Raw genomic sequence first — 12,701 nt, forward strand, 5'->3', positions numbered from 1 at the left:
CGTGACCTTTGTATTTTGTTCCTAGTTTTTGGCTCTCTCTTCTCCCTATTTTTTGTATGATTTGAGAGTACTTATCCTTCAGGTGTCTGGTTAAAGGTCACCTCCTCACAGAGGCTTTCCCTGACTACTATAGCTAAGGAGCTTCCACCCCACAACCACCTTATTTTCTTATCATGGCATCCTCTTTATTTCCCTTCTTACACTTATACAATTTATTTATTTGTTTGTCTATTAGAATGTGTGCTTGAAGAAGGTAATTCCTAATATCTAGCATGACACTTGGAAGTACATACAGTAAATATTTGTTAAGTAAATGGGTAAGTTATTGAGAAAGCTAAACAATTTTTAAAAAGCTGAATATTGATGGTAGCCATAAAATGTATTTCATTAATAAACATACTTAAAACAGAGAAAATAAATTTTTATTCATAGCTTGTCCTAGAAGCTGTAGAAGCTTTGTGTTAATTTTCCACATTAGGTTTCAAAAGAAGAATGTTAATATGTAGGTGAACTTACAAATAAATATGTTGTATTAGTTTTCCTCTAGCAATTTATTGTCAGGGAAAAGAATTATGTTCACAGGAATTAAAATAATTAAGATATTGTGCCACTTATACGAGAACAGACATATGGCATAAACAGTCTACAAATAGGTAGGAATTTGTATGAGTATTTCATATATAATAAATATAACTTTTCTAATCAAATGGAAGAGGAAGTATTATTTGGCAAATGGTATTGGTATTACCAAATGGGGTAGCCAATTGAAAAAAATAAATTTATATCCTTATTCCATATAACAGGCTAAATAAATTCCACATGTATTAAAATTTAAAGCGAAAAAGGAAACTGAACATAATTCAAGAAAATTAAAATTTATATAATACAAGAAAAGATGTTTTAAATCATAACATCAAGTTGTAAAGATATGACTAAATAAGTTTTATTTATCTGCATGTCTGAAAATGTTAACAAAATTAAAAGAAAAAATGCAAACAGGAAAAAATTTACATTTAGTGATAAAAGTTAATCCTTAATAAATAAAGAACTCTTACAGATCAATTAAAAGAATATATCACAGTAATGGAAAAATGTAAAAAATAGCTGAACAGTTAATAAGAGAAAGGCAATGTAGGTACAAATAAGGGAAATTTATTTAAATCTACTCATAATCAAATACATTTATACTGAAACAAAACTGTACCAAAATTTTCAAATTGGGCAAAATTTTGAAGGGTGAGAATATAAGTAATGTGCATTTTACATAGAATAAAAATATCCGTGATCCTTGTTCTACTAATTTTACTCTTAGAAGTATATATTAAGGGAACAATGAAAGATATGCCAATAATTTTTTTACCACTCAATTTTTATTTATTGCATACTTAGAAATAAAGCTAACATTTATTAAATAAGTTGCTACATTCATATAATCAAACACTATGATTTCAGCTTGCACATTTGTTATTTTATCTTTTGGAGTCATTTTTAATGGACTCGTAATTCATTATATGGGTACATTATAATTTATTTTACGAGTACTCTACACTGTCATTTGTATAATATTTATAGAATTCTTATTGAATACTGATGTCAAATATCCTATATATTTTATCTTATTTATAACTGAAAATCATGCTCAGTTTTCCCTAACAAATATTTTTTTTAAACTTCGACTCTTTAAAATAAATGTCTGTTTTCAGTATTAGTAAGGGTACCAACAAAAGCCTCCCTCCTCTCTTTTTTCTTTCATCTTCTAATTTGATCTTTTTTCCAACTTACCTTATGATTCATTCATTATTCATTCATTGCTGAATAAATGAATGGTTTCCTATTACATACTAGGTACTAGAGATACATAATAGTGATCACAAAGTCCCTATGTTTATGAAGCTAACATTCTAGTGAGGAAGATAGACTTTTAGAAACCACACACTTAAGTATATAATTGCAAACTATGTTGTATTCTAAGAAATAAAATTACAGATTATTGTGAGAAGGTACAAAAGAAGAAACAATTTAATTTGGGGGTTGGGAAAGGCCTTATAGAAATGATATTTAAGCTTTGAACCAAACAATGAAGTCAGTTAGTTTGGGAAAAAGACTGGGGATAGTGGAAGCACATTTCTGAAAAGGTAGCCACGTATTCAGAGAAATTCCTTGGCATATTTTGGGAACGTATGTGGGTGGAACATAAGAATCAAGTGAAAGGGAAGCATTCCATAAATTTAGACAGGTAAGCAGGAACCAAATCATGTAGGGCTTGTAAACTATACTAAGGATCTGTTTTTTAAACTAAGCAGAGGAGTGTTATATTAGTGTTCCATTGCTGCCATAACAAAATACCACAGACTTACTGGCCTAAAACAACACAAATTTATTATTTTATAGTTCTATAGATCAGAAGTCTTACATGGATTTCACCAGGCTAAAATCAAGACATCCTCAAGGCTGCATGCCTTTTTGGAGGCTCTTGAGGAGAATCCATTTTCCTTGCCTTTTCCAGCTTCCAGAGGCCACTCATATTCTTGGCTTATGGCTTTGTTTCTTATTCCTCCATTTTTAAAACCAAGAACTGTGCATCTTTCGGGCTATTCTTCTGTAGTCATATCTTCCTCTGAGCACAGCTAGGAAAGGTTTTCTGCTTTGAAGTTTGATTGAGCTGACCTGGATAATCCAGGCTAGTCTCTTCTCCAAGCCCTTCCATTTAATGTCCTTTTTGCCATGTAAGGTAATATTCACAGGTTATGGAGATTAGGACGTGGACGTCGTTGGGAGAGAGGGGCATAATTCTGCCTGCTACAAGTATCATACAATTTTACAAGAGTATTCTGGTTTATAATTTTATAAGAGTATTCTGAGTACAATGAGGGAATAGATTTAGAGGGGCATTGAGGGTAACTGAATAAATCATCAGAGACTATTGCTTTCTAGGTAAGAACTGCTATTGCTTAGGACTAAGGTGTAGCGGCAGTAGAGATTAAACAGGAAGATAAATTAGACATACTTTGGAAGTAAAATTGACAGGATATGGTAAAAGATTGGATCTGGGGCATGAGGGTATAAGAAGTTTTCAAAGATAATACCTAGCTGTCTGGTCTGAAGTACCAAGATGATAAGTAATCATTTGTCAAAGCAAGAAAGAACGGAGGTAGATTATTTGAAGAGAATGACCAAGACTTCCATTTTTAGATGTATTAATTTTGAGATGTCTGTGGAAATCTTCTAAGCCTTTGGGAAGCTAAATCAAGCAAGTACATTACAGCCTGATACATTTCTTAATCCTCATAGCACACATAAGATCTATATTTTTCAAGTGCGGTCCTTGCAGCTTTCAAAGCGTAACTAACTTGTTCAAGATAACATGGAAAACTAGTAAGTTGTGGAGCCAGAATTGAAACCTTTATCAATTTGACCACATTCCCATTATCTTTCTTATGACATATCCTTTTCAGAAAGGAAGGAGAAATACCCAAAGTACCTGAAGGGAGGTGGGAGTAAGAGGTTGTTCTTTTAGGGTGGGAGATACTGATCTGCAGATAAAGGGACCAGAGCTAGGGATGAGAGGTAGAAATTGAAGATAAGTAGAGAGAATAGCCGATAGAGTGGTTGGGATCTGTAATTTTCTTTTGTCTTTGGAGTTTTGGTTAATTTTTATGCAATTTAACTAATTTGCATTTAATATAAACAAGATATACAAGTTATATACAGATCTTTATGTTTATTTTAAATTACTCTAATGTGAATAGTTTGCTTAGTATTACTATTTGAAAAGCAAATAAGTAATCTTGATGTAATTTTTAGTGCTATACTAACAAGAAGCTATATGTTCCTTTCATGTTATTCCTTATTAATGTAGTTTGGAAAATAGCAATTTGAGTAATTTAATAGGTAAGAAATATTGAAACACTTCATAAATTATCATAAAACAAGATTTTTGGCAGAAGGAATGTGTTAAATGAGGTCACCATGTAGAAATCATGTCATTTGTTGAACTTAACCCCATATTTTTCCGAACATGCATTAGATGAACTCATTAGGTTCAATGAAAAACAGTAAGAAAAAGAGGCATCTGGCACCCAATTGCCTGTTCTGACAAGGTTAAGATCACTCAGGCTAGTAATATTTCTCCTTTGTATGCTGACATGGCCTATTGCTACAGAAACTGTGGAGAACTACTGAAAAGTTGGAAGTCTCCTGTCAGTAATATAACCTGCACAGGTGCAATCATTTATACTTTCTATGCTGCTCATGCTTAGCTTCTGTTGAAGTCACTTGGGTTAAATCCTCAAAGTACTTTAGTGTTACAAAGAAGCGTTCTGGAAACATGTAATTCATCTAAGCTGAAGTTTGTGCTATCATCTGAGAGTGTGTTCTATAAATGCATAATGGGAAATTAAGGTAGGTTTTTTGAGTATTGACCTGTTTTCTATTTGCAATTACTGTTATAAAATTTTTCATTGGTGTTTATTTTTATTTCTAGGTGAATAAGATCATAAACTTTACAAAACTTATGTATTTGAATAGAATTCTTATTGAAATATCAAAATTACTGCTCTTTTGAAATAATTCTTTTATCATTCACAGTAAAAAAATTAAGATTTTTATTACTGTATAAATATTTTGATGAGGCATTTGAAAATATTTTAATATTCAAATTTAATAAACTTAATTGTGTTTTATAATCAAGAGATCAAAATTTATGTTGAAGTTCCATGTATCTAGCTACTGAGTTATAGATTTTAATTGTCTACTGAGAGAGTCAGTTGAATAGAAAAGCAAAAATTGTATAGTTGGTAGAAAAAATCTTTTTATATGACACCTTGTGGACACAAACCAAAGATTTTATTTTCTTAGATATTTTGTTTGCTAGCAAAATGCTTATATTTCAGACCAATACAACTTGAAAAGTTTACATTTTTGTGTAGCTCTTAATGTAAAACACATCATAAATAAAGATTCTGAGACATCATGTTAGGGTAAAGCCAAGCCTGTAGACAAGATCTATAAATTAGCTAAATTTAGACTAAGTGCTAGACTTGACTTTATGCCTTTTGACTATTAAACTCTTTAAGAAAAGTTAGCCCATGCTAGTAACTATTCCACTGTGATGTTTTGTTGATGTTAGAGTTCTTATTTTGTTTCTGTGTTTACATTCTCTGTCCTGTTGCCATAGAAATGTCACTACCGCTGTTTAATTCTCTCCTGATTTTTCTGCTGTAATTGTTTTCTCTCCAAGATTATGTAATCTGTAGATTAAACATGCATGAAGTAAACTCAGTAGTATCTCTAAGAGTGGAAATAACTGGCTCAGCCATCTTCCCATCCTATATTCCTAGGTAATTTAATCAATTTCCAAAATTTGATTATCACCTCTGTTTGAATGTTCCCTAAATATATGGCCATAGTTTCCTTGGCTTACAGATATAAATGTCCCAGAGATTCTGCATGCTCAATTAATTCATTATTTTCCTGAACAAACTTGCTTCTTTTTTGCTTTCTTCTTCAGTTAGTGACATATCACCGTTCTTTTTTCTTCTTTAAGCTAGATATTTCAGAAACATCTTGATTCTTTCTCTTCTATCTTATTCCTAATGCTATTATTCTGATTTGTCTTAATCTGCTCTCACAAGGTTTTATTTAAAAAATGCCAAATTGTTATCTTTACCTCTTAACCTTTTTCCTTCTCTAGTGTTTTGCCAGTAATATCACCGAAATTTTCTGTCTTCTCAAAAAAACTTTATATAGTTATTTTAAGTTTTAGCCTTAAGAACAACTAAGAAAAACCTATTTTTCATGTTGTTCATCTAGTGTTTGAATATTATTATCATGTTCTACGGAGTAATCTTTTGTTCTTTCAATTCTAACATCCTTGCCCAAACAAGCAAAACTAAAACCTATTTAATAAATATGAGGAAAACTGCCACATGACACGGACTTGTGAGAGATGTATATCTTTAGTTTCTTGTTCTAATAACCTTTCAAATCAAAGAAACAAAGAAATAAACAACAACAAAAACACCTAAGGGCAGTTTCGGTACTTCCCTGGTGGTGCAGTGGTTAAGAATCTGTCTGCCAGTGCAGGGAAGATGGGTTTGATCCCTGGTCTGGGAGGATCCCACATGCCGTGGAGCAACTAAGCCTGCGAGCCACAACTACTGAGCCCACGTGCCACAACTACTGAAGCCTGCGCGCCTAGAGCCCGTGCTCCGCAACAAGAGAAGCCACTGCAATGAGAAGCCCACGCACCACAACGAAGACCCAACAAGCCAAGAATGAATGAATGAATAAATAAATAAACAAACAAAGCTAAGGGCAGTTTTATAGAACTTACAGATGTTAATTTCAAAGAGATCATAGACATAATTTAGTTTTCCCTTCTTGTATTACAAAGAATAACTATTAGTTAGTAAAGTAATACAAATAGCTGCCATTTACTAAGTATCTACTTCATGCAGGAACTGCAAGTAAATAAGTGTGTATCTTATTTTCTTCTTCAACATGACTTTATTAAGTTAAAAGCTATTATTCCCATTGTACTTAGATTAAATTTTTCAAGGTCATCATTTAGAATTTGGTAACATATGAAAAACTTTATTATAATGACCTTTGTATAATGAGATTTGATAGGAATTTAACATTTTAAAGATGGTTTTCTTTTTATCTATTTTAGTTAGTAATATTATATACATTTTCATACATATTTGTGATTCAATTTTCACAAATTGAAATTTATATTTATTCACAAAGAATGATCATTCCAAAATAATTGTTCTTAAAGACACATATAGGTTAAATTTGTGAGGCTTACTATTCTATTATCAAAGCATTTATCCTTGTGAACTAATCATTTGACATGCTTTTTGCAATTAACTCTTTAGAATTTTATGTATTGTGTGTAATTTAAAATATATCTTTAACTAGTTTAAATATTTCAATCAGGCATTTCATTATTGGTTACTGAAATACCAAAAAAGATATAAAAGTAACTTAATATTTTTAAGGAGATATTAGAGAAGTATAATAATTTATCTTGCATGATTGGTAGCTAACAATAGAAGTATAAAAGGGGAGCTTTATATAATAATTATTTACAAGCTGCTATAAGCAATTGTGGTAGGAACTATTTCTCCATGCTTATATATCAATTTTGAAATGCCAGATGTTTTATAAATGAAACAGGGTTCTGTTGATGCTTGCCAAACAAAATGACAGGTGTATGTGGCTGATGTATTTTAATCAAGTTGTGTTGTTACGCACATCCATTTAGCAGATTTTTTGTTTCTTACAGGTTTTCTTTTGCTTATTCTAATATGTGAGTATATTTTATTAATAATACTGGGTTTTCCTCATGAAGCTTTTTGTTTAAATCAGTTTCTTTCATTACAGAAACACCTGCTGCATTTCCAGACACGGTAAAGGAAAAAGAAACACCAGCCCCTGGTGAAGATATTCATCTAGAAAGTTCCATTCCTCATACTGATTCAGGAATCGGAGAGGAGCAAGTGGCTAGCATCCTGAATGGGGCAGAATTAGAGACTAGCACAGGCCCTGATGCCATGAGTGAACTGTTATCTACTTTGTCATCCGAAGTGAAAAAGTCACAGGAAAGCCTAACTGAGAACCCCAGTGAAATGTTGAAGCCTGCGCCATCTATATCTAGCATTAGTCAAACCAAAGGCATCAATGTCAAGGAAATATTGAAAAGTCTTGTGGCCGCCCCAGTTGAAATTGCAGAATGTGGCCCTGAACCTATCCCATACCCAGATCCAGCACTGAAGAGAGAAGCGCAAGCTATTCTTCCTATGCAGTTTCATTCCTTTGACAGGTAGGTACTGAACTTATTATTTACAGTGCTCTATGCATAGAAGGAAAATTAGAGTCTGTTAATTTAAAAATATTAGGAGGGTCTTGAAAACATTGTATTTTTTACTGTAGATTCTTACTACAAAGACTATCAAAGTGACAGGCCAACTGGATTGATCTCATAGGCATTTTAATATGTTTCAAAAAAGGGGGTTTCATATGAAATGGCGATAGCACATTGAATTGGAAATATGGAAACACAGATTCTGATTATAATCTATCATCAAGTGACTACAGTAGATTGGAGAAGTCATTTTGTATATATATATATGTTTTATATATTATATACATGTATATATACATATATGTGAGGAAACTGGAAAGTAATTGTTTTTTGTTTTAGGGAGAAAAGATCAAGTTAGGAAGTCAAATGTTTCTTAAATGTCAAAATAAATATATAGTCAAAATGTAATATATATTCCATAATGTTTTCTCTAAAATAGCCAAACTGCTTTGTCCCAATTAGAGACAGTAATTTTTTTAGAGTTTAGGGGTTGAGGTGTGACAGTAAAGCCATTTTCAGTTAGGATGAATTATCTTTTTCATACATAAATATGATTTAAAATTTGCCTATAAGCATTTCAACCAGCATCCTACAGATATTTCTTGAAAATTTATTGTGAAAATATGAATGGCATTAGTCATCATGTCAAATATAAAGAGAGAGAATCAGGTTTGTTTTCTATGAACTTAAAGTAGTAAAAGGAGATAAAATGTTTGCAGATAGTTGTCTATAAGATAAAATGTGTTAAGTGTCAGAAGTTTTTTAAAAACTAAAAAAAGGAGGGGTATAAAAGGTAGGAAATTGTTTCTTTTTTTTAATAGTTTGGAGGTTCATTCATATAGTTCCTTGGATGTTCCTTATGCCAATTCATATTTGGTTTGTGTTCCCAGGATATATGTGTATGTGTGTTTATGAGTTTATATAAGCATAAGCATGTAAGTATTTGTATATATCTATAAATCTTTATCTATAAATAAATGGTATAATAATTTAACTTGGGGTCATAAATTTTATGTTCCATTTAATTTTTAAGTTCTCTACCTAAATTTTGTTAAAATATAAAACAGTAGATACAGAGAATCATTGTAATATGCATAAGAGAATCCAGTGAAATAAACATTAAGTAAAATATTTCTGTTCTAATTTGGATTATCGTTAGAACAGTTTTTTTTTCATTAAAACTTAATGAAGCAGTCATCTGAGTGCCGATATTCTTAGCTACTCAAAATTTATTATACTTTTGAGGATATTGCTTTACAAAAAATAGAACTTTCCACTTGTTCCTGGTAGCATTTGTGCAAAATGCAATGAGAGTGGAATCATTCTTCTAAATTGCATAAGCAGAAATGAAATCGAGGAGCACAAAGCATATTTCAATTCTTTTTAGGAGAAGGGTCTCCAGTGTAGTTAATATATGCAGTAGCTCAAGTACTATCAAATGTAAATGATGAGGTGATATTGATGAAAGGAGGGGATTGAGGTCTCAGGGGGCGCTGATGACGGATTGAACAGAAGCGGCCTTGCACTGCACGTAACTCAAGTCTGTCGTCTTCAGTGCTCAAAGCCATAATGGGAGGTGGCAGTCTGAAATGAGTTGCCACGGCAAAGAGTATTATTTTTGAAATGCTTTCACACAAATCACTAGGCCCTGCATACAACTTAGTTTCATGCTTTAATGTCATCAGGAGGCACAAATTGGTGTGTCTAATTGTTTGCCACCTGCCAGGAAAATGAGCTGCCAGCCAGCCAGACGGGTTTGATTGTCTGTCAGCCATTCAATAGATTGAGAGTGACAACATCAAAAATTTAACTTCAAACTCTGGAGCTTTGAGCAGCTTTTCTGAGACATCATCCCCACAAGTGCTTCTGGACAACTGCATTTTTCAATTATATTTCCAATATATTGCTACCATTTGCCTTATCTGTCTTAAGGTAGCTATAATTACATTATGAAGTATATAAACATATTTCTGAAGCACTAAAGTCTGAAATTCAAGTTATGACATGTCTTTTAACATCAGATTGAATTCCTTGAAAATAGGATCCAAGAAGACAGGCTTTAGAGGCAAGTCTTGAATACTTACAGTTTCAAACACAGAATTAGCATGGGTCTTACTCTACCAATAATGTATTTTTCGTTTATATCTTTAGTTGAAAAATAGCTGTAAACTCAGCCGCTCATTTCTTTGTAACTAAATCATACATAATAATATTGTACAATCGCAGTGGAAATCACCTAGGATTTTCCTTTTGTTAGCCAATAGTTTATTTGTTCTATTGAAAACGTGCTAACAATGTATTCTTTATACTTATTCTAGATTGTAAGTTTGGGAATAACTTCCTAAAACAACTGATGTTAATTGAGTTATGTTAACTTACGTTTTACATGTGGAGTTTCTCCTCACTTAGGATGGCACATTGATGAATTTCAGTGTTTTGAAGTTTGTAATATCGTTTTCATTCGGTAAATTGCAACATCAAATTTTAGAAACATTTAGACTTAACTAAAATAAACCTTTTTCTTTTAGTATTAAATCTTTCATCAGGTTGTATTATGAAATATTATATAAATTTTATCTATATATATGGGAAATGCTGATTCTTTTTCTTTCATTTCCTCCAGTCATCATCTATGCAGATTTAAGTGTATGTCTTTGATTACAATGAGTGGCCCTAACAAATGTATATTTATGCATTGTAAAGCACTGAAAATCCTAGACATCCGCTACTGTCATTCTATAGATGGAACACACTGTATGTGTAGAGGAAATATGATTATGAAACTACAAGAGTTTTTCTACTGTTTTGTTACTATGAAGCGAAGAGGAATATTTATCGTGGTTTTATTTCTAAGAGAAGAGTTTAATAATCTCATAATAGAACTTATAAATCTAGTTGCAGAGTTCCCCAACAGTACTGTCTCTTGTGGTAGATTTCTGTGTAGATCTATGGTTTATAAAATAGCCTCGCTGAGCTGTATTTTTTTCAGGCATCAGTAACTCTGTAACTTTTAGATTGAGGGAATGCTTTTCTCTAAAACCACCAATTAAGCTTTACCATATCCTGTAAACTAAAATTTAACCCTGTATATCCAAATGCTTTTAATCTTTTGAGAATTTTGTATATATCTGTGATTTAGCTCAGTCTTAATTCTCCAGGGATTCCTGAGACGCCCCCTTAGTTTGGACAAAAGACAATAAAAAAAGGCAGAGGACAATATGCTTCTCCATACATTTTAACTGTCGTTATATTTCAGAAAATTATCTTAAGTCTGGGATATCACAAAAAGCTAGTAATTGTGTTGCTTCTCTGGCTAGTATACAATGATCTTATGATTTATATTTCATCCTTTTTGATTTCACATACCTGCTTGTGTTTCAGTTACTGGGTTTGATATGTTCGGGCAAATTAGTTTGTATTTTTTCCCCTCAAACTTTTAATATCCTTGCTTCCAAGTGTTTCATTCTCTGAAAAAGAAAATCTCTGAAATAAAAAATATTTTGTAAATATTATGGGACTAAAAAACAATATATATAGCCTTCATATTACTGAACCTAAACTATAAGCTTAGTCTAGGTATTCTCTCTCTAGTTTTTTAACATTAATGTTTTAAATATTAGTGCTAAGGATGACAATTTAGGATAAATAAAAAAGAAATGTTTAGTAGAGATGATGGAATCCTCCTACATTGATTTCTTTAAGCTTAGAATTAAGTCAGAATATGAAAACTTACAATTACTGCTGAGTACTTCAATTTCTGTTCTTACAGTTTTCTAATTTTTTTTAAAAAGTGTTTTGATTATATCACTTAAAGGATGAGCAAGTAAATGTAAGCTACATTGATTAAAACTCTGCCAGCCTTTACAATTGAAAGTTTCTATGATACCTAGCCACTGAAATCCCAGCTTGTATTATGCTCCAAGTACCCTGGGTATAGTATTTTAAGGCCAGTTGCCAGAAGATGCAGTTTTGACCCAGCATGGTTGTATCCTAATTTCCCCAATGTTGTTGCCTTTTTCTCTCCTGGCATTTCCACAGACAGTTCAGTGAGCTGAAAAAAGCATCTCTCTTTAAAGGGTGGACTAATGAAACACTCAGTTATTTTTCATACATCCTCTTTCTCTACGGGTATTCTAAATACTTTACAAGATAGCAATGAATAAATCATGAAAACATCATAAATAAACTTGTGATTTCTAATGAGCTGCAGTAAATTGTAATGTCAGCTTAAAAGCAGAAGTAAATTTTTTTTCTTCATAGTTTCAATTTTTTCTTTCAAGATAAATGTTTAACAACAGTAAGCCTTGTTAGATAAAGAGTAATAATCTAGAAATTAGAAGAAATGGCTATCAGTAATGGGTCTCTGTAATTAGTTGTGTGACCCTTATCTATTCTCTTTGGTTCTCTGGGACTCAGTTTCCCAACATATAGAATAATGCATTATTTCCAAAAAGTCCCATAAAGTTCCAAATTCCTAGAATAAATGAGATGGCCTTACAGTTTGTCTCAAAAAGTGGCCGATAGTTATGAACTTGGTTAAAAGACCTGAAATCCAGAAAAGATTTGACATGCCCAGTTTCAAAGCTATCACCTGTTTCCAGGTGTTCCCCCACCAAATGCATCTTCCACATTTATGTCAGAGATGTTTTTCTTAAATGCAATACTGATGAAGATTTTGAAACCATTTCTTATTACACAGTAAAGGATGAACTTCTTAGTTTGGAATATAAAGTCCTCATCTTTCACCAGCCGTAAGAATCTATTTGCAGTCCTTCAATCTTTTATGATTTTTCATATCTCTTCGCCTCATGAAGTTTCTAATATTGAACTT

The 12,701-nt window shown here is 32.0% G+C and overlaps 1 protein-coding gene across 4 annotated transcripts in view; it reads left to right on the plus strand.

The window, feature by feature from the left end:
* NBEA (neurobeachin) overlaps positions 1-12,701 on the plus strand; it is a 627,505-nt gene that overhangs the window by 230,260 nt on the left and 384,544 nt on the right. For all 4 annotated transcript variants that reach the window (XM_030882520.2, XM_060287860.1, XM_060287861.1 and 1 more), the window contains one exon: positions 7,390-7,828. In XM_030882520.2, coding sequence (XP_030738380.2) covers positions 7,390-7,828 — 439 coding nt within the window. The remainder of the gene's footprint in view (positions 1-7,389; positions 7,829-12,701) is intronic.

This window comes from Globicephala melas, chromosome 18 (assembly GCF_963455315.2).
Source record: "Globicephala melas chromosome 18, mGloMel1.2, whole genome shotgun sequence".
In the NCBI taxonomy this organism is placed as follows: domain Eukaryota; kingdom Metazoa; phylum Chordata; class Mammalia; order Artiodactyla; family Delphinidae; genus Globicephala; species Globicephala melas.